General features: G+C 38.2%; 2 protein-coding genes across 7 annotated transcripts in view; both read left to right on the forward strand.

Annotated features, from left to right (window-relative positions):
• Positions 1 to 14428, forward strand: part of LOC138010527 (dynein regulatory complex protein 11-like) — an 18667-nt gene extending 4239 nt beyond the window's left edge. The window contains exons 3-29 of the mRNA XM_068857509.1: positions 1 to 81; positions 645 to 794; positions 1597 to 1716; positions 2308 to 2358; positions 3108 to 3163; positions 3560 to 3644; positions 4009 to 4080; positions 4543 to 4605; positions 4694 to 4741; positions 5807 to 5904; positions 6287 to 6371; positions 6492 to 6515; positions 6952 to 7068; positions 7419 to 7494; positions 7984 to 8059; positions 8535 to 8607; positions 8773 to 8844; positions 9358 to 9434; positions 9760 to 9852; positions 10122 to 10219; positions 10502 to 10701; positions 11129 to 11212; positions 12504 to 12603; positions 12977 to 13054; positions 13468 to 13616; positions 13742 to 13831; positions 14159 to 14428. The exon at positions 1 to 81 is cut by the window's left edge and continues 6 nt beyond it. Of these exons, the coding sequence (XP_068713610.1) occupies positions 1 to 81; positions 645 to 794; positions 1597 to 1716; positions 2308 to 2358; positions 3108 to 3163; positions 3560 to 3644; positions 4009 to 4080; positions 4543 to 4605; positions 4694 to 4741; positions 5807 to 5904; positions 6287 to 6371; positions 6492 to 6515; positions 6952 to 7068; positions 7419 to 7494; positions 7984 to 8059; positions 8535 to 8607; positions 8773 to 8844; positions 9358 to 9434; positions 9760 to 9852; positions 10122 to 10219; positions 10502 to 10701; positions 11129 to 11212; positions 12504 to 12603; positions 12977 to 13054; positions 13468 to 13616; positions 13742 to 13831; positions 14159 to 14278 (2436 nt within the window). The 3' untranslated portion in view covers positions 14279 to 14428. The remainder of the gene's footprint in view (positions 82 to 644; positions 795 to 1596; positions 1717 to 2307; positions 2359 to 3107; positions 3164 to 3559; positions 3645 to 4008; positions 4081 to 4542; positions 4606 to 4693; positions 4742 to 5806; positions 5905 to 6286; positions 6372 to 6491; positions 6516 to 6951; positions 7069 to 7418; positions 7495 to 7983; positions 8060 to 8534; positions 8608 to 8772; positions 8845 to 9357; positions 9435 to 9759; positions 9853 to 10121; positions 10220 to 10501; positions 10702 to 11128; positions 11213 to 12503; positions 12604 to 12976; positions 13055 to 13467; positions 13617 to 13741; positions 13832 to 14158) is intronic.
• A 1705-nt stretch (positions 14429 to 16133) lies between these two features.
• The window catches only part of LOC138011577 (uncharacterized), a 48258-nt gene continuing 41891 nt past the window's right edge, over positions 16134 to 22500 (forward strand). For 4 of the 6 annotated variants that reach the window (XM_068858646.1, XM_068858648.1, XM_068858647.1 and 1 more), the window contains exons 1-5: positions 16176 to 16467; positions 18924 to 19010; positions 20326 to 20393; positions 20602 to 20712; positions 21278 to 21353. In XM_068858646.1, coding sequence (XP_068714747.1) covers positions 16323 to 16467; positions 18924 to 19010; positions 20326 to 20393; positions 20602 to 20712; positions 21278 to 21353 — 487 coding nt within the window. In that variant the 5' untranslated portion in view covers positions 16176 to 16322. Of the gene's footprint in view, positions 16468 to 18923; positions 19011 to 20325; positions 20394 to 20601; positions 20713 to 21277; positions 21354 to 22500 lie in introns of all 6 variants that reach the window. The other 2 variants (XM_068858649.1, XM_068858651.1) reach the window with 1 other exon arrangement.

A 22500-nucleotide genomic window follows, 5' to 3' on the forward strand; every position in this document is an offset into this window, starting at 1 on the left:
ATCGCTGCATTCCAGATGTTTGCTGTCATGTACATAAAATACATTCAGATCTTTAGAAAGATTGAAGAATGTTATGATCAGGTGCTTTTTGATTTTTATATTTATTTAACACTTAAACTTCTAGTAAAGGAATGACTCTCTCATATAACAGGTTTAAAAAGAACATGGAACTAAGCTTTGTTTATGGTAAAATCAAATGTGAATTAAAGGTTCATAATAAATTGTAGGATTATCATAAATTGTAGCTGTTACCGGTAGTTCAGTTGAATCTTCACTCAGTATCCCCATAGGTGAAAGCCCAAGAACCAACATATTATAATTTACAGTACCAAAATGAACAAGTAGTACCACTGGAAAGCACTGCTCAGTAGCTTTTATTTGAACATCTTCAATTATATATGTTATTTCAGCCATAGGCTCAAAAGTTAGAGCCTTCTTGTCTAGTAAAGAGCACCACACCATCTTAGAACTGACAGTTTTTTATTGTTGTTATCAGGCCTGGATCTATATGATATAATTTCAATTTTATGTAGCTTTTTTAAAATAGTTGATGTGAATAATAATTAAGTACCAGGGCTGTGGTGGAGGGCCAACATCAGTTTTTCAGTAGCTAATTAACTTAAATTTTGGTCTCTTTGTCACAGGTGGTGCATCCACAAAAGAGAAGAGTGTTGCGGCATTTACTTGATGGGATTATGGGAAGAATCTTGGAGCTTAAAAATGAGATGGTTTTACTGGAATTCTCAGAGTATCATTACTTTGATGATGTTCTCTCAGATCTCAAACTTACACCAGTGAGTAATTAGTGACAATAACAAGTCCAAGCAAAGGCATTTTATTAGCCATGCATTAACAAAACATTTAGACTTTTCATAAAAGAGGTAAATTTACTGGTCATCTTGGTGGTAAATAAACAATAACATGTGTGATTATTTGTCTCGATGTAGTTACTTAGGTTGTTGATTGAAACATCATGATTCACAACCTAAGTGACTACATTGTGAGACAAATGGACATACGTCTTATTTAGAACACTTTCCTTGTTTCTTGGGGAGTAAAGTTGGAACAAAAATTATTGATCTCCGTGCCTGTTAGAATTAATTTATTAATAATTCATTGGTTCAGAGCCATTAAAGAAACACATTATTCACTCAAATTATTCAAACATTATTCATGTTATTTATGTGAGTAATAGATTAAATTTTAATCCACAAGTCAAAGTAAAGTAAAGTAAAGTAAACTTAAAGCAACCATATTTAACGTCAATAACTCATAACAGTAATTCAACTGACAAACCTGATGTCGACAGTGCGCTCATTTTACTTCCCCCTCTCCATCAGTGCTCCGTTTTACGGGTATTTAAAGCAACTTAAGCTACACAGAACAGAAAGAAGTCAAAACAAGGATGTGAGATCCGGGAATCAAACTCAGGACCTCTTGCACCAAGGTCGCGCACTAACCGACTGTGCCATCCTCGCTCCTGTACATTGTAAAACTTGATTAAAAAGGATATTTAGTGCTGCTGCATGATCTTGTCATCAATATAAGCGTAACTGGCCAGAGGGTCATTTGGAACACTTGTATGTTTGTCTATAGGATGACATTGAAATTCCAGTACCAAAGTACTTTACCTATGAGAACTCTAAAGTTCTTCAGGAACGAGAGAAAATGTTGGGCGGGATTCTTGCAAAGATGGGACCACAAGAAACAACACCTGTGAGTAAATTGATGTTAAAACATTAATATGTTAATATTATATTACATGAACTGCAGGACATTTAATCAATAACATTTAAGTCAATCAGCCATTGGGTGTCACGGAACTTAAAGGAATGAACTTAAGTCAACAAACCTATGAAATGGCATATAAGACATCAACAAAAACCAAATTGAATTATGAAAAAAAAGACATTATAAAACAATAATACAAGAAATCATTAGCAAAATTGATGAAGCAACAAAACTGTAATCAACAAATCAAAAAAGACATCACTGAGTAAGCCGTCAGTCAGATAGCCATCATGGAGTCAATCAGTCAGTCTGAGTGACAGCCTGTCAGAAGTCTGTGATTCAGTCACAGCAGTCAGTCAATAAGTCATCCATCAGTCAGCAGTCTGTGAGTCAGTCTCAGACAGTCAGGCAGCAGTCAGTGAGTCATTGGCTGAGTCAGCAGTCAGTAAGTCCCTGGAGTCAGCAGTCAGTCCATCAATCATTCAAATGCTCAATCTGCCCATCAACCTATTCATTAACCAAATGCTTTTAATTACAAGTAATATCAGAAACTGTAATAAAACTGTTTTTTAACAGCAAAAAGAAGAGATTCAGATGACCCTAGATGATGCCATTAGGCTTATTCAGGTCAGTATCAATCAAACAATAAATTATATACAGCTGTATATATATATGTTTTTTCCTCAACATCAATCAAACTTTGCTTACTGTTACAGTATTTCATTGTACTTTCTGCTTAATGTTGGTGTTTGAGTCCTATCTACTGTAGCTCTGCTGTCATCATATCAATTCTTAGAGAGATCTTAATTAGATCATAATCAGTTTGTATGCTTTTATTCATCAATAATAATTATAATTAATAATAATAATAATGTTATTGTGAAGTTAAGATTGCTGGATCACTCACTAGATGCACTCCCAAGAATTTTACATCCTTTTCTTCAAGAAGCACAAATCCATTATTGTTATTATCCGGAATTCTGATGCATGTCTTATGGTTACCTCCTTTTTGTCTGGGCCTAAAGACAGCAAAATTTGATTTCTTAACATTAATAGTTAGTTTATTAGCATTGTTATGTTTTTTGTATTATAGTATTTTTTAAAAGTAATTTCTATACCTAAATATTTCCCTTTAAATAGCCGAGAAATGTGGCTGAGAACTGTTGACTGCTCACTGAAATGCAACCCACCGTTTTGACAATCCTTCCTCACACTACCTCTACACCAGTACAATATATTGTTTTACTATCTGAGACAACGAATTCTCAACCGAGACAAGCGTAAACATACAAACAAGAACTTGGCCAATATTCAGCCATCTTGACCTCATGCTTGGTCAATAACCCATATTTACGTTAAAAAATGTTTTTTTCCAGGTACATGAGAGAGCAAGGCAAGGGAGACTTAGAGCAAAATTCATGAAAGAAATCAGGTAGTTTCTCCAATCTGTATTAATCAATAATAATTATGCAATTACTGCAGAACACTAAATTTTAATGCTTTTGGAGTAGTTGTTTTCTTCTCAAATTTCAAATCTCCTTCTTGAACCATGCACCCTTCCCCTTGCCTTGTCTTTTAAGATATTTGAAACTATATGCATAAATAATTAAATCAGATATTGAAAGAGAATTGATGACACTGATGATTGTACTGTACAAGCCATTTCTGAACCATTAAGTACAATGTACAAAATCATAAGGAATGAAACTGTTGTACAAATTATACCCTTAGGGGTGGAGGAAGAAAAATTGTCTTTTGAGCCTTAACCAATATGAAGTAATATCATAATTTGATAAAAAAAATGGCAATTCAATTCAATTTTATAAAGGCAACAAGAGGAGAGAGAACGTCAAGCTCAGTTACGAGGAGCACCAACAATGGATCCTGATATTGCTGCTACGAAAATACAGAAGGTTTGTTGAACATTTTTGAATTAATTGCGACCCTTTATTGGACCTACAATGTAATTAACTTGTAACTTGTGGATGCCATTGCCTAGTCCAAAGAAAATGAGAAATATGCTGAAAAAAAAGATTTTTTCTTTTTTGCTGTTATAGTAGATCCACAGGAGCCTGCAGCTTGTAGATCCACAACACTTTCTCAAATTATGTTAGAATGATATTTAATATCATTCTAACATAATTTTGCTTAATTAATGAAAAAAGTTCAATTTATGCATCCTCTTCTGATGATAAATTTTATCGTCAAAAGAGGATGCCTAAAATGAACCTTTTTCATTAATTAAGCAAAATTATGTGTCTTGTCTATAAATTATAGGTGTGGAAAGGTTTCTCACAAAGAAGACGAACTAAGAATATGAGGGAAGACGAACTGATATTTGTTGGGATGGTGAGTTAGTCAAAAGCTGTTTACAGTTACTTGCTTAGCAGGGGAAGGAGTAGGCTTTTGCAGGATTTTTTGGAAGTAGCAGTCTCACTACTTAGCAGTAGTAGTCTTGGCATTTTTTAAAAGATTCTTATATGAATAATGTTATTTGCTCCCTTCAATTTTCCAGTGTATATTGCTAGCTTAATTTTAGGTGTATACCCTAGCCCCCTCCAAACGCAAGAGTTTCGTCTCTCCTATTAGCACTTTTTAATGGTCTCATGTCTACAGGATGTAGATAATTTCAAGTTCTTTACATGTCTTGTTGTACTTGTTATTATTTATTCCAAATTAATAATCTCCTTAGCTTGTTGGTTTTTTGTTTTCTTCTTCTTTAGAAATTAGTCATTCATAACATAATTCAAAATTTCGATCTCCTAAGGGTATATTTATAAAAAAATTGTTTGTTCTTTTATCTTTGTTTAGGCTCCTCCACCTGATCCTCAAGATCGGAAAGACACACCAATGCATTCAGCCAACAAAACCGAGGTACAGGCACAAACCATGCATGATGCTTGGAGTTTGTAAAAAGGAAGATTAGTCTTAAAATGTTTTTTTGTTTGTACTTTGCTTCTAGGAGCATCGAAGGGTTGTGCAGGAAGAACATGAGAGGGAATATCAACAGGTGAGATGAAAATGCTTTCCACCAACATTATGACACACTACATTAGGGAAGTGATGCTGTAGGTGTATGTCAGATATTACGGTATTTTGTACCAGGGCTTGAACAATCGATGGAAATCGATTATGGTTAATTAATTGGCATCGGCCAATTGAAGACCAATAATTGATAATCACACAAAAGTAGTGACAAACTTCATCGAGTGTCATCAATATTTATTGGTGTTACTTAATCGGTAATCAATGAAAATCAAAGTTATTAATAATTGATCGATTCTCATCGATTATCAATGTCATTGATGACAATCGATAATCACAAAAACTTGCACGATCAATTGTCCATCGATTATCAATATCAATTTATTGATATCGATTGCTATCAATTGCCATATATCACCGATTCCATCAATTGTTCAGGCCCTGTTTGTACTCAGCTGGATTATACCTTGCAACTTTGTCTAGCATGGATGGGCATTATAACTTTAGGTTACCTTGAGGGGTTTCAATAAATTTTTAAGTTAGCACCTGGTTTTAGTAGAGTAAGTAATATAAGCCAACTGTTTTCATGGTCAAAATGACTTTTTTTTTTGAAAGGATTTGTCTTAATTTACTTCTGAATCAGTTTAAGGAAAAAAGTAGCCAACTTCTCTGAGTAAAGTAGCCAACGGTTTTCGTCTGCTTGTGGTACTTATTGAAACCAATGGGTAACTCGTTAACACATGTGCATTATTATGACATTTGATAGTGGTTAGGTTGAGGCAGTGCACACTGTTAGTAGCTCAAACGTTCTTGTGACTTTAGTAGTACAACTATACAGTCACAAGAAACTTTGCACTCTGTCAAAGAGCTCAGGCATACACTGTCAGGTATACATGTAGATGGAAGATGCTGTTCATGAGTGGGAGTATATAATAACCACCTCAATCACTGTAACCAGATATCTTTTTGGAGTGATACCTTAAGTTACTTGTAGCAGTACTAAAGTGTCACATCTATTTGTCATCTTGACATTAAGGTGGCATTTAGACTGATCAAAAGTAAGCACTTATTGTTGGGTTTCTGTATCCAGGCACTTGTTTCCATAAAAGAGAAAATTCGAGAAATAGAAGGACCTGATGTGAAGGAGAATATGCAAGACCAGATAAGGCAATGGTTCATTGAATGCAGGTCAGCTTCTCGCAATACCTAACAGTTATTGTTTTTGTGCTTTCCTTAAGTTTCGTGCATTGTGGCGGCGAGAGTCACACAATGTTGCTATAATTATGGCTCCAACATTATTTAGCTTGTTGTAGATCAGGACACGTGTACATTCCTCATTTATTTAAAAGCCACAGTCTTGCACATTGATGTCCAGTTGAACTGTCCCTCCATTTAATTATTGTTAAATGGTTGGTTTTTAATCTTTTTTTAGTGAAATTTTCCATGCATTAATTAATTGCTCTATTTCTTATCTTTTCTTATTTTCGTCCTCTTGGCAATTCCATTGACTGGTGAAAACTGCCTTGTGAGGAAAGATTGACTGTTAAATTTTTTTTTTGGATTTATGCAGAGATAAGACAGGCAAATTCCCTGACTATCCAGATGATGATGAAGGTGGATCTGCTGCCATATTTAAAGAGAAAGACCCTGCTGAGGTCAGTACAATTTTCTGTTCCAGTAATAATAATTGATTTGCATCAACAGTTTTCATCGAATTGTTACATGAACCCATTTAAATCAGTTTGCATTTTCCATTTTGTCTTTTTTCACAACAGATGGAGAAAGAAGAAGCGCAGAAGGTAAATACCGGTATCCATGTACCGGCATTAATTTTTTCCCAAGGAGGCTCAGTGGCTTTCATTTGCAACTTTGTATCGATTTAAAGAAAGACTCTTGGAATAGGGAAACAAATTATTATTATCTGACTTGAAGTCTTTGTTAAACTGTGATTTCCATTGAACTGCACCTAGCTTTGTCCAATATTGGATCACAGATGAGGTCAAAATGAATCCATGACATAAAATGGTGTGTTGCACCATTGTTTATGTAACTGTGATCTTAATTATCAGACAGACAAAACACTGATGTGTGCAATGGGTGGAATTAATCTGCAGATTTGGTTGTGTTAACCCTTTGACGTCCAAACCGGCCTAAACCGGCCAGACTTTTTTTACTTGTCAATGGGGAACCCCTGGGAGTCAATGGGTTAATATTAATTTTAATAAAATGCAACAGGATGAAGATGGAGGAAAAAAGAAAAAAGGAAAGAAAGGAAAGAAGGAAAAGAAAGAGAAAAAAGACAAAAAGGATAAGAAAGGCAAAGGAAAGGGCAAAGGAAAAGGAGGAGATGAGGTAAGTTCTTCTTATTTTGTTGGTGATTCTCTTCACATCTTTCACAAATATTATGCTTTTCAGGGATGGAATTCTTCATCATCATGCTGCCGCCATTGTAGCTGTGACACTTCCATTAACACCCAGCTCTCTTTGAGCTTGTTTTTGCTTCTCAGTGTTAAGTCTCTCTGTTTGTCTTTCTGGTGTCAACATACCTTTATTTAGTTGACACTGTCATACACATTAGGTTTGTGGGTGTGCATACTTAGGTTTCTATAGTTGCACTTGTTCTCCAGTCAAATCTAAAGGTCAGTAATGAAAAGAGTACAGAAGTCGATTAAATTAAGTCTTTTTAATTTATTGTATTGTAGGAGGAAGAGGAAGGCATAAAGATGCAAGTGTCAAATTTTGTACCGACTGTGAATGAAGCTGCAGCTACTTATAAAGGTTAACAGGAACATAAATCAATAATAAATAAATGACAAATAAATAAACAAGCAAACAAATAATACCTTGTTTGGCAGTGGTGGATATTTCCACAGTACCATAACTACACAAATATGATGCTGTGTCACAGATATTATTTGCAAGACATCTTTGAAAAGTGATGTTAGGTGCCGTTTTAAAATAACATCTTTTCTTTTGTCGTAAAAAAGGTTGCTGTTATTCATCGTGGTGAAGTACAAAAATAATAAAGTATTCTCGTTTGTCTCATGATGTGGTCACTTGTGATGTAGATCATGATGTTAATTCCACTGTATGCTGCTAGTTTTCAGCAGCTGTGATTGGTGCATTTTGATCCTTGCTGTTTCGGTGTGTTGTTCCTTCCTTGATGAAGACTAGCAGTATGCAGTCAAAAGGTCGTGATCTACATCACAAGTGACCACATTGTGAGACAAACGAGAATACTTTATTATTATTTTTTTTTTTTTCCAGATGTATGGCAAATGAGAGATGAGACCACAAATTTTGAACAGAAGCATGATGCAGAGTTAATCAAAGAAGCAAAGAGGTATTCTTGTAAACTGTGTAAAAGCGCACATAATGCTGGATTGGAAAATACTTACAATAGATGGTAATTCACAAAACCACCTTGTACAGCACCACAGGAAAGTACTGATTTGTAGCTTTCATTTGAATGGTCACACTTAATGATTTCACCCACAGAATCGAGAGTTAGAGCCACCTTTTAAAACAAAATAAACAGCACCACAGGAAAGTACTGATTTGTAGCTTTCATTTGAATGGTCACACTAGATGATTTCATCCTCAGAGTCGAGAGTTACAACCACCTTGTACAACAAAATAAACAGCACCTGGCCACAGGAAAGTTACTGCTTTGTAGCTTAAATTGAATTACTAAATTCTAGGATTTAATCCGCAGACTCAAAACCCTGTTAAACTTTTAAACTGTGGTCTTTTTCCATCTTTATTGTAAATGGTTGTTTGCAATTACAGTAAGCCTTATATTACATCTCATTTTGTAGGATTGAAGTCGAGGAAGAAATTCGAAAGCAAGTTGATGAATTGATGCGACAAGAGTTGAAAAATTTAAAGATGGTTTGTGCAGTTCTTTAACTTGAATTACTATTCCGCTGCTCTTGTGCTCTTCAAACATGACATAAACAACTTGATACACGCACAATTTAACCACGTGGAAATAGATACTTTTGTTTCGTGTTGTTATAATAATTTTATTGATAATGATGTTATGATTGCGTTTAGGCTGTTGATCGTGAAAAGGGAGGAAAGAAAGGGAAGAAGGGGAAGAAAAGTGGAAAGAAAAGCGGGAAAAAGGTAAGTAATCTATAAACGCTCTTTTAATCATGCGAGGTTTGGGAAACTTGAACTACTAAACCTACCAAAATCAATTTACTGCACGCCAGAAAAATAAAGCCAGATTTATATGGAACGAGTTGTGGTGGGTATTTTTGGGAGGGGAAGATATTCTGTGTCAATTCTGTAGTGCTTGCATGTTGACAGGTATAAATTTCTTGGGGGGAAAAAACACTTGCTATGCAACCCACTTGCTGCTTAAAAACTGCTCTTTAACCGTGAACTTTGCAACATCATGTTGAATCATGGTTTTGTATTGCTATCGTGGTCATCATCGTCATCATAATCGTCGTCCTCGTCCTCGTCATCGTCATCATCGTTATCGTCATCGTCATTTGTCATCATCGTTATCGTCATCGTCATTATACGTCATCATCATCGTCGTCGTCGTCATCGTCATCTTTATCATTATCGTCATCGTCAAAATCGCATCGTCATCGTCACTTAACGTATTTTAATATTGTGTTGACTCAGAAAAAAAAGAAAAGCGGTAAGAAAAGTGGAAAGAAAGGAAAGAAAAAGAAGAAGGAAAAAGACTTGACAGCTGATAGGTTTGTTCAGTCTCATAAATTCTTAACGTCAATATGTAAATCGTCTTCAGTGTTCAGTTCTTATCTGTTGTCACTTACGAGCCGTTAATTTTTTTTTTAATGTTAGGCCCGGTATAGTTTAAAGGTGAAGCGAATTGTGATAGGGAATTGCATGCTGGATCTTAAAAACTGGACTCGGCCTTCACTTGAGATTTGAACTTTTTTTGGTTCACCTCAAAAGATAGAAGTCATCTAACATAATCAGTCACCCTCTCTCTTCTGAAAAAAATGGCGGCTGCATATTTAGGTGATCCTGTATTTTTTCAATACTTTTGCTCTTGTTTAGGACCATAGAGTCTTTGTATGAAGAGCTGGTCCATGAGGGTATTTTGGTACGAGCTCCCAAGACACAACTCAGAGAATATTACGGGGAATACAGGTACATTTTTTGTCTTTTTGACATTCAATAAACTATAAGTCAAGAAAAGTACTGACAATGACATTTCCCGTTCTGGAAAAGACATTCGAATGGTCTTGTCATTTACTCTTGGTAACGCTATAACTCAAGTATTTTGTATTTTGATATAGATACGAAAATGCTGCTTCCCAATGAGAATTTTACGCATTGTGCCGTTTCAACATCATTATCATCATCATCGTCGCCATCGTCAACAATAACAGTCTTCTTTTTTTATCTTCTCATTCTAGTTACCTGGGTACCACACTCCGACAGGCTAATATTGAACCCATGCCCTCTCTGTCTGATGTTAGAAGAGTCGTCACTGAGTTTGCCATCCTGCCATTAGGTAACACTGTGGAACATTCGCAAATTATCTAGGACAAATCGACTTGTGATAAACGCGGGAAATCTCACATGCTCCCGCTTCAGCCATTAACCAATGTTATGAGATTGCCGAATTCAGTCTTGTGTTCACATTGAAAGGAAGATGGAGGAGTGGTTTGATTTCTTTTGGTATTATTTTGAAGGGATATGCGATTTCGTCAGTGTCTCAGCCATTTTGGCTTATTAAGTGCCACATAGCTATCCGTTTACACCAACATCGTGTTATTGCTTTCATTTTAATCAGGATCTCAAGCAGTACACGAGAAGTCTCCATTGGTGAAGTCTGTTCTGATCGCGGGCCCACGAGGCGTTGGAAAGAAAATGTTGGTACACTGCATCTGCACGGAAACTGGTGCGAATATGTTTGACTTGACCGCTGCTAACATTGCGGGCAAATATCCAGGAAAAGCTGGCCTCCAGATGATGTTACACATGGTGTTTAAGGTGAAGACTTGAATTCAAAACTCCGTCGGATGACAATTTGAGGTCTTTGAGGAACTTAAAAAAGGACGCTTTCTTTGCACTTTGCATTTGCTTATTAAAAGTACGTCATGGAGACGTTCCTTCGGCTTCGTCACTCATTCTTCTCTCACTAAGAAGTGGATTGCGTGGTGGGCAATCGTAGACTTGGTATCAGAACACCTCATTGACCCCTCAAGAACCCACTTTTAGGTCAGAGTTAGAGACAGCCCCCTTGGTGTCGTTATCTGGGCTATTCGCTATTTTCGCAAATCCCGTAATACAGTTTATTTTGGGGGGTTATTTGCATTAAGACAATGTATTATACCCTGTGTAAATTCTCCCCTCTCCTGCGCAATAGTGTTTGTTGCTTATAATCTTCACCTCACTGTCTTTCTGCTTCGTTTTTTAGGTTGCTCGGCAGCTTCAACCCTCAGTTGTATACCTCGGAGACGCAGAAAGAACCTTCGTTAAAAAAGTTCCCAAGACAGACAAGGTAATAAGCGCGGCTTGCTTTGATTTTTTCTATCAAGCTGATCTTGCACGCCTTGACCTACAGCGATTACTTTCAACTCTACATTGTTGAGCGGACAGTTCACTTCGTTTTGGATGAATGCGGAAAAAAGTAGAATTTTGCGCAAATTTCTGCCATGGTTGCGCGCTGGAAAAAGGCTAAACAACTTGAAGCGCGCGGTCAAAGATTTCCCTGTGATTGTCTCCGCACCCGAAAAAAACGGTTGTTGCTAATTGTTGCGCTTGCCATGATATGAAAATTGAGGTGGTTTTGCGCGCCAAACTGTTACTTATACATACAAGCGTACATATTCAGACTGCTTTCTGGAAGGGATCAACGTGACCCTAAAGGCGGCAAAATACGAGATACAAAAACCCTCAACTTGGCGCGCAACATTGTTTCGTTGCAAGTTTGGGTCGATGTTTGCCGTTTTTCACCTTGCATGATCAACTTGTTGCACAACAAAAACATTTGTTGCGGGTCAAGTTGATCATGCAAAGCAAAGTGAAAAACGCGAAACATCGATCAAAACTTGCAACGAAACAATGTTGCGCGCCAAGTTGAGGGTTTTTGTATCTCGTATTTCGCCGCCTTAACTAGAGTGATCATCACAGTTGCTAGTAACTTCAGCTGTTGCAAAGAAAGCATTAAAAGTTCAGGTTTGATTTGGACTAGGACTTGCGTCCGTGGATTCCGTAGCACTGCTCTACCCACGCCATCTGGAAGCTAGTCACTTGCAAGTTCGTATACTTACCCGTACGTTTATATTTTAAATTGCGGCTGTAATGACTTGAATTAAGAACGCAATTCAAAACAGATGTCTTTCATTTATTTTACAATCATTCATTCACTCCATTCGGGATATACACTGCAGCACGAACTCGCAAGTCACCACCTCCCAGATGCCTTGATAGATCAGGGCCCGGTTCTTCAAAAATCCCAGATTAAGAATTAACCAAGGAGTTTATTTCTCTACTCCCAAATGCTTTTCAACGGTGGTATTCGGTGAGATTTAATAATTACATCAGAAGAAGTCAATCTTGAAAAACGACAATAAGCCAAAGAAACTTTCACCAAAAAGTTGAAAACAAATTACTTTACGCTAATCCTGGATTAAGTTTGTCGGCTTTCGAACAACCGGGCCCAGGTGGTAGAGCAGCCCAGGGCAATTTACCGATGCCAAGCGCGCGCAAACTTGATAATAAGCGATAATTCGGTTGAACTTTGATCACATGATCCTTATTATTTTTCCTCGTGCTTTCTGTCTCTGTAGACTGACCCCAAGCGACTGAAGAAGGATCTACCCAAGATTCTGAAAACACTCAAACCAGAGGATAGAGTGTTAATAGTTGGAACCTCAAGAATGCCGTTTGGTATCCTTTGCAATGGTTTTATTATCCGAGAGTCAGTTTTATTTCGTTCCCATATCGTCATTCTGTTTTAAGAATCTTGTACACGTACGGTTGTTTCTATTTGTCCGGAATTTAAACAGTTATCATTTATAACAGGTGACAAAATACTTGCGCTAAAGCGGTTTTCATTCTATTGACCAATCGTAATAGACGTAGAATATCAAATGTTCCAATCAGTGCTCTAAGTGAATCCATGCGGCCGACAGTAAGAACAAGCTATGTACGAACAAGTCACCGAATGTGGATTCTTTTATCCCAATTACAAACCGTTCCATGCCTCCTTGGCAAAATGCTATCATGACTTCTTCAGTGTTATTTCATTAACTAACCTAAGATGCCGAGATCAAGCCGTTCTGTGGTTTGTACCAGAAAATTCTTCTTCTTCCAAGACCCGACTATGCTTCAAGATTCTGTAAGTATATTATTTTTTAACACCTTTTTTGTTTTACACGACACTCAGAATTAATATTCCAGGGGGAGTGACGGGGACGAAGGAAACTTTTCTTTTCCGTTAGACATGGACTGAAGCACATGTGAAATGAGAGGGAAAAGGTGGGAGAAAAATGGGAGGCAAAAGATTGGAGAAAAATAAGGGAAATGGGCCGAAAAGCTAACCTTCGTAGGTTTGTCCCGCGTTTGCAGTTTGTTCGGTTCTCTTTCATTCATTTATTCAGACTTCAAGCGCTCCCTCACCCCCCACAAATCTCGGTTCCGGGCTCACTTGTTCGAAGCACCGTGAGCACTGACTTACGGGGTTGGTCATAGATAACCTCAGAGGAGCTCCAAACTTGGTCTTCATATTTAGAACTTGTGTGTGATTTGCAGTGCTATGGAAGTCGCTGATCAGTAGGTACGGCGGGCGCGTAACTGAAGCATTGGATGTGAGTTCGCTGGCCAAAATAACCGATGGTTACACTCCAGGTCACATGGCTCAAGCCATTCAACATATTCTTACTGAGAGAAGACTGCAGCAGGTAGGGGTGAATACTATTCCTGCTCATCTTATGGCGTTATCCGTTTTTTGCGACGTTATTGTACTGCTGTAAACACCGGAAATTTGAGGCTGGGATGATCTATTCTAACTTTGTCTTAATTTTAGCTGTCGAAGAAGCCCTTGGCAGCGGTGGAGTTCGTAGCGCCGTTAGCTCGAATTGACCCTATTTACAAAGAGGAGGAAGAGGCTTTCAAGGTAAATGATGTACAACGAATAACCATAGTTAAGTCGTGGAAAGTACTGACTTATTTAAAATTTGTTTTGATAGAGAAGGATGATTTATGTCATCCTTCTACTGTGGCCTATTTCTCGGGAGGTGGCATTTTGGATATAGTGGCGTGTGGTTCTGTGAAACAGATATTTGTTTCCAAACAACTGTGGAAACTCCACGAGGTCACAAAATTCAAGAGTTTGCCCAGCCCGTTTTTGCCATTGGGGCCACCCTTAAAAGGAATCGTCAAACACGTGATGTGACGTAACGAAAGACATCCACGTGATTGTTGTTGTTGTTTTTTTTGGCAGACTTGGTTTGCCAAGACGCCGCTGGGCAAAAAGCGCGCGAAAGCCGCAGCAGGGGATGACGAGGCTGATAAGAAAGGGAAGAAAGGGAAGAAAGGAGGAGGAAAGAAAAAGAAGAAATAGAAAGAGAAATGCTAAGAGGCACAAAAGAAGAGTATCTCATGTTTTTCATCTGAGAATAGCTTCCATATAAATAGCTGTAAATATCTTTATTGGAACTTCTGTAAATAATGAATTGTAAAAAGACCGAATAAAACAATGTGTTTCACTTTATGAGTGCTCTTACTTGTTATCTGTATTTGCTTATTTGCTGCACCCCTTTTGTGCGAGGTGGAGTGTCTTGTCATCAGTAAGTATAAGCATTAGTCTACTTGAAGTGCAAACAACGAAGTGTAGTAAGTTACAGTTTGGGCAAAGAAAGCAATGCCGGAAACTGCGGTATACGAGAAGAGCACCGACTAATATGAAGACGAAGAACAGCTGATTAAACCCGTCAACCTTTTATAGGGAACCTCCACTTCAACAAAAGAATAACTTTAAATACAGTCAACTCATTTTAAAATATTTGCAAAGAAAGTGTTTGTATCCGAAAGAAATAAGTTATAGAGTCGCCTATTTCGCGGGCGCCACCTTCTTGAATATTAGATTAATTCAAGATGGCGGCGCCCGCGAAATAGGCGACTCTAAAACTTATTTCTTTCGTGTGTTACGGTTGCCCTATTGTTATTAGACAAAAGCTCTTTGTATCAGAACAATGGGGCAACCGTAACACGTCACAATTATTCAAGATGGCTGCGCCCGCGAAATTTGAAAGTGAAAATAAGCGATTTCAAAATTTACTTTTCTTGATATAAACACTGTTTTAAAAACACATTTTTATTCTGTAGTAAGAGTGGAGATTCCCTTTAAGGAATGTTCTGCCCCATTCTGCCGTCATAGCCAATATTGGTAATGGCGTTGTTGAACAAAAAGCCTTGACCTCTTCTTTGGTCAAACCGTCCTTTGTTTTGGAAACGATAGGTTGGGGATGTCATTTTTACGGTATCAGGAAACTACGCGGAACGGCAAGTAACAGTGTACTAACGCATTTGAACTCAGTTGAGCCGTCTATCTAATTCACCATAGATTGGAGAATGAAAACGACAGACATTGGCTTTTTTGGATTTAACAGTAAACAATTTTCTAGTTTCTAAAGAATCTGTGGTGCTGCGTCGGTGGGAGAGTGAAACAGGAAAATCTGGTTTCAACAAACGTGTTGATAAAGGTCGAATTACCACCGGGAACGAGTTGGAAAGCTGACGTTTCGAGCGTTAGCCCTTCGTCAGAGCGAATAGTGGAATTGTGGGTGTTGTTGGTTTTTATGAGGGTTTGGGGGAGCTTTGCCATTGATGGAAATATGGTAGCATGAATTTGTGAATCGTAAACCAAAGCACACGGACAAATATCTCGCTTTTGACTCCAAAAAAGCCCATCCATCCTCACGTAATTCTAAGGTTAAAGAGCGAGAAGACGTGCTCAATGTTCTGAAGCATGGCAGATAGATAAAGTTAATTGCTCTCAAGCAATTATGCAGCGGAAGTGAGAAAAGAAGCTTGAAATGAACGGGACTCGTACCTACAATCTTGGACAGTTTAAAATTGAATAGAAATGCCCCCTTCCCCCAAGTCAAGGATGAAAGTCCGTGAAGGCCACAACACGCCATTTTCCCATAATTGATTTTGGGGGGAGCTGGGTGGTCTCAAGTGTCCATTTAATTTCTACACGTGCAGGACGCATTTTTAGCTTGTTATTTTGAATATTAAATTAGGTAATGAACGACTTGTGCCCTCGGAGGTGTTTGCAGCGTTAAAACGGGACGGGAAAAAATATTAGTACGGACTGAAGCACACACAAAGACGAAGACATGTCATACTTCCGCGTGATTTCCCGTCCCGTCCCGTCCTATCCATCTGATCATGAGTATGCCACATCCCGTCCCGATGTAGTTCCACCTCCAAGATGGCGGACGCATTAGCCGCCAACCATTGCAAGATTGTAAATTCTTTAACCTTGAAAAGAGCTGTCCCAAAGCTCATTAAGGTAAAGTTCGAGTTCGTCTTTAGGGGTCTCAGTTCCCAAAAATATGGCTAAAATTAGATAGCCGTCAGCTCGCTGTGGTTAAGCAAATATGAAGAAAACGTCGGACAAAACGTTTCGGTTATCCACGAGGTCGCAGTCTTGGGACAGTGTGAAGCCAGCGTCGGTTTTTGAACTATTCGAGTTGGTTGGTGTGTTAAGAGTTCGTCCTTGCCTATCAGAAAAATTCTCTAAAGGTAAGTTTAATGTGGGTCAGGAAGCCAGCTCAAAGCAGTCAGCTTGTATATTTATGCAAATTATGCAAACTGCAGAACAGGGGTGAAATGAAGATTAAGCGTAAAATGCCGACTGCAGAAACGACCCAAACTCAATATCCAGAGTATGACTACCTTGTGAGCAGTTGGTTTCTCCTATGCTTCCTGAGAGAGAAACCCCTGCGAGCAACCGTCAGTTTCTTTGAGTGAGCCGCTGTCCAGCGCAAAGAATGAATAAATTAAAAAGGTAAACAAGTTAGTAAATTTGTTTTGGCGCTTTCACATGCATTCAGCTACGTAACTGCTGTGTTTGGGCGAGCCTTCTGTATAGTGATTCCATATTTTTGCCGCAAAATGAAACAAAGTGATGTCAAATGCATGGTGTGGAGCGTGACGTTCATGTACTTTGAACATGCTCACTGGAAAAAAAATCTAACGGTTGCTCGCAGTGGTTTCTCTCTTGGGAATCGTATGAGAAACCAACTGCTTGCAGGGTAGAGTATGACATCCACGTTGAATGTTGCTAAAAGTTTTTGCATACACCTTTACTGAGATGCGCTTACTAGAGTGTACGGCTTGCGCAAAGGAAAACGGTATGGGTACCAGTTCCTATTATTGGGTGAGTATCTGGGAATACACTCTGAGGAATTGTACTGGCACATTGGTCATGAGCCATACTATACAGTACAATATATACCTAATTGACCACTCCCTGTAGGGATGTTTCAGGGCCAATGAAACACAATCAATGAAACAACAGAACGGAACAACAACAATATTAAGAATCCCAACTGTCCGAAGGCAAACCAGTTGGCTATTTACAGGTGTGGCCGAGAAGTTGAACCAGAACAAATTTCACGAGGGGTCAGAACGGGTCTTGAAACCAGGAATTCCAGATCTCAGGGAAAGTGGGGGGGGGAGCAGGGGTGTGGGAGCACGGGAGAATAGCGGGCTGGAGGGGTACAGGAGGAAGAAGAGGAAAGGGCAGGAAGCGAAGAGAAACACAAAATGCTACTTGTTGTCATTTCTTATTGCGTTAGAATACTTTGAAAAAATGAGAACCCAAAAAATTAATGATATTTGACTTGCATTAGCATCTTCTGAACAATCAAGGAAACAAAAATTCGTACTTGAGCTGAAAAACAGGCTTACTTCTGGTAAACCTTTTTATGGTGGTTATGTCATAGGTCTCCCACCCCTTTTCCCCAGGCAAGCATCCTAACCACTGTGCCACACTGCCTCCTCCACCTCTGCATGTGTGTGTGCTTAGCTACACTCAATCTCAACCTGAGTGAAGGGTTTTACTCCCAGTAATCTGGCCTTCCTCCCTCATCAAAATCAAGTCACGGTTACATGTAATTACATCTGGATGTGATTCTGTGCTCTGACATCAGGCATGGATCGTATGGCAGCCTGGTCTGTTGTCTTTGTTTTGCTCTGGCTGCATCTTGGCATCTAAGGCAATGAGATGGAAGTGACTGGTAGTGCCTTAGCTGTTCAAGTACGGGCAGAGAGTTTTTTGGTCACTTAAGTACCTTAAACCTCGGTCTCTGTTCATTTCCCTTAATTCCCTCATCTTCCTGACAGCTTTCAGTATCTACTTGTACAAAAAAGTACGTGTGTGTCAAAACCAAATTTTTCCGAAAGAAATAATCATTGAGGAAATCATTTTAAGTCAACTTTATTCAGGAGGAGAAAAGGGTTTTCTTTATATTTCTGAGACATCCAGATGTCCTATGCCCTGATCCTCTTCTTTGGAGCTGTTATTGGGGGTCCTACATAAGATTAAGCAAGGCTGATGATGGCAGCATTGAGAGGATCATCTTAAAATACAAAATTGTAGTATTATGATCATGTCATGAACTCAAGATTCCAACCTTTTTTTGAGAAAAAGTGCCAGTTACTCAAGAGTGAAACTGGTGCTAAGAGAGAGTGGAACAAAATTATAATATCTTCCTATGTGATGTGTTTGACAATGCCTGAAATTTGGTTATTACTAACATTATTAGTTAAACAGATTCATTTGCTGCGTAGTAATCCAGAAGAAAGTGAAAGTTTCATTGTATCAGTAGCAAAATAAGGCAGAAAAGTATTCACCTCTAAATTTTTGATGACTCTCAGTCCATGTTGATCACAGGGTGACCTTGATCTTTGGGAACAGAGTGACCTTGACCTCTGGGAACAAGGTCAAAGTCAGAACGAGGCTGCCTCAATTTTGGTTTCCCCCCACCTCCCTCCTGAGGAGTGGCAGGTAGACATCAGGGATATCCCATCCCTCATTGTGGTTCAGGCCAGAGTGAAGAGTGTTGTTTCACATATGAACAGTTCAATGTATGTGTTATTATAAGTATCATGCAAAGCTATAGTTTTTATACTTTGCTCAGTTTTGTGGACACTCTGCCCACGCTGTCTGTAGCTTTTATGTGTTTACTTTACAGATGATGTCAAGAGGTTGCCGTCAATTCAACAGGTGGCATACCATGAAGACAGAAATTACAACTTAATTGTGTTACTCTGCAGTAATGGTAAGTTTAAATTCTTCTTTCTTAGAGAACTAATAATAACATTAAAGTGTTGTCTAATTGTCACAAGGGGATTTGGGGAAAAGAGTATACTGGTATATATAATAACTTACAACGTAGGTGCACTGATTTCATTGATTTAGATTAAACAATAATAATTAGTATTTTTTATAAGGAAACCAACGAGAAAAGCCAATGAGAAACCCCAGGGAGGTTGAGCAAGGATGAGGTCCCTTGTTGATTAAAAACCAGGGCCCGGTTGTTCAAAAGCCAATTGACGCTAATCCCAGATTAAAAATTAACCAAAAAGTTTATTCCTCTACTCCGATATGCTCTTCAACGCTGATATTTGGTGAAACTTTACATTAGAAGAAGTCAATCTTGAAAAACAAAAATAGGCAAAAGAAACTTTCACCAACAAGGTAAAAACATGAAACAAAAGTTTACGCTAATCCTGGTTTAAGTTAACTAATCGGCTTTCGAACAACCATGTCCAGGTCGAAATAGTTGTTCACTAATATTCAGCTCTTGCAAAATCTTTGTAACTGACTGACAGAAAGCAATGAAGGTAGTAAACACTCAATAGAACGATCTTAGACTGTTGACCTCCAAAAAGTAATGGAGGTGTGTTCTAACCCAATAAAGTACACTACAGTTTTAACATTGGGAGATTTAATTTAACCCATTGACGCCTGGGAGTGAAACTCAACAGATTTTACTCTGCCTAACGCCAGATGATTTCACTCATCAATGGGGGATGGTTCAGGATTCAATGGGTTAACAACTTCTACATCCCCTCAAAAACTATGTCCCCTTTAACCCATTGACTCCTAGGAGTGAGACTTAATAGATTTTACTCTGTCTAACACCAGGCTATTTTACTCGTCAATGGTGGGGGGGAGGGGGGAGGGGAGGGGTGGTTCAGGAGTCAATAGATTAATTAACAACTTCTACATCCCCTCAAAAACTATGTCCCCTTTAACCCATTGACTCCTAGGAGTGAGACTTAATAGATTTTACTCTGTCTAACACCAGGCTATTTTACTCATCAATTGGGGAGGGGGGGAGGGGGGTGGTTCAGGAGTCACTGGGTTAATTAACAGCCTCTACATCCCCTCAAAAACTATGTCCCCTTTAACCCATTGACTCCTAGGAGTGAGAAATATGAGATATGGAATTATTTTGTTATGAGTTGAAGCTTGTCAGTACATCCCCACTGAAGCTTTTAAATCAGGTATCAGGTAAGCATTCTCATCCTCCTCTCCCTTGCTGTCTCTGTAAAGTTTTAAATACTTCCAATGGTATTTTTGACTGTCAGGTTCACTTTTACTGAAGGGGCAGGAAAAAGGAAAATCTCCAGTCATAAAACAAGTTTCTTGGTTTCAGGTGACTATGTACATCTATCAAAATTACTTTAACTTAAAACATCTTTGGAAAGGTAGAATCTTTCTGTCTGGTATTGAAAATGTGACACAGAGAGCTCACAAATCATAACTAGGTTAAAATGAACCTATGAAATGATCAATGCATTTTGAGTGCAGTTTTAAATAATTTTGTTATCTAAACTTAATTTAGTTTGTATTTGTTTTGTCAGAATCCTGCAAAGTTAATCAGAACAATAACACTGGACCCATCTGGATCCTGGCTGGTCTGTGGGTGTATGGATGCATCTTTGTATATTGTACCAGTTGCTGCCATAGTTATGGTACGAAATTATGACTGACAACATACAATACAATTATTATAATAATGTTTTAAGTTCTGTGTAAATGGCATAAAGAAATGTTTGTGACTGGAGTGTTGTGATAGATAAGTTAATTCTTGTTGAAGCTTCAATAATATTGTTTTGGTCTTCAGTCTGTTTATGGCGTAGAGACAAAGTATAAGGCTCATAAATTAAAGACGAAAATCAAGCAAGGTCGTGTTTGAACAGCTTAACTATCATTTCACAAAAAGTGTGTCCCTCGGGAGTCCCAAAAAAGGTTCAAAATGTGGGGGGATGGATGTTACAATGTAGCATACAAAAAAAAAAAAAACAAACCAGGCCTCATTACTATTCTTTATTTGGAGAATTCTAATGAGGAGTGTTTTAGTGGGTTTAAGGCGTATGTAGGCATGTTTTGATAGGCCATGAAGGTTCATGGATTATTAAGGAGTTTTTGAATGGTAATTATACTTTAGTCCTGGTAGGTTTACATTAATTTGCTGCATGCCTTGTGAATTTATTTCAAACTTGTTGCAAAACTGTTCATATTTTTGTTCCATTTTAGATCCACCAGCCTCAATGTTTTTCCACTCATTGGTCCTCTGAAGATTTATCACTGATCCTACAGACTAAAGGCCGGGGTAAGTTTGCTGCATGCCAGACTTTACTGTAAGACCTGTTTTGGGTGAACACTAAGACAAAGATCTGAGTCTGTCTTTGTGCTTTATCTCAGTGTCAATTCCATCAGATTGCCAATAGGCCCATGTCCATATACAATACTATTCTGTATGTCCAGGATTGCAGATTAATGAGATGGAATTGCTTTACAAAAGACAGCACAGAAAAAAAGGGTTTCTTTTTGGTTTGAATGTTAACTAAATCTTGTACAAAAAAGGCTATTAATAGTGTTTAGTGTAAGTTTAACCCTTTGACGTCCAAACTAGCCTAAACTGGCCAGTCTAACGCCAGACAATTTTACTTGTCAATGGGGAACCCCTGGGAGTCAATGGGTTAATAAGTAGATTTAACCAGGCCTAAAAGTGGAGCTCCTGTGTTATTTATTCTTGCAATAAGTTAACCTGGCTTGAGCCTGCAATCCAATCGAAAACCAGTACCAGCTGACCTCAATGAGCTTTAAACTTGAGCTCGTGATACATGTATGGTCACATGATACTGGTCAGCAGATACCTTGTTTTGACAGGTGTTAATTGACCATAACATGGATGTCCAATATCAAAGTTGTTCCTGCCTAATAACGTGGGTTACACCACAGAGTTTCACATTGGCATACATTGTACGATGAGGGGTGGATGTACAGTCATAGAGTGACCAAAACTTTTCTCACACAGATTGGTTACCATATTTTCTTACCCATGATGCTGCGCTGTTAGGATTACATGTACATGGTGTTAAACGTTTGTGTCTGTTGTAGTGAAATTTTTTTCAGACTAGACAAGTTTCTTTAATTTTACTTCCCTTTGTGTTATAGACTGACATGATCATAATCTAAAACAAAGGAAAGTAAAACACAAACTAGTTGGAAATACTTTGAACATTTTTTTGTCCCATCAATGTTGCAAGAGGGAACAGGGTGGTTGGTTATTGTAAAGATGTTTTTTCCATCATGGAATGGGACTTCTGTGCTTGAAAGCACTAGTTTTCCTGAAATGTGACACTTTTGTCCCTGATTTCAATTGTACAGTCATGTACGTAGATGAGAAATAATCGGTGGGTTTGTTTTTGAAGAAAGTGTGGTGCTGCATCAATGAAGAGTGAAATAGAAAAATG

Source organism: Montipora foliosa, chromosome 7 (genome assembly GCF_036669935.1).
Source record: "Montipora foliosa isolate CH-2021 chromosome 7, ASM3666993v2, whole genome shotgun sequence".
Lineage (NCBI taxonomy): Eukaryota > Metazoa > Cnidaria > Anthozoa > Scleractinia > Acroporidae > Montipora > Montipora foliosa.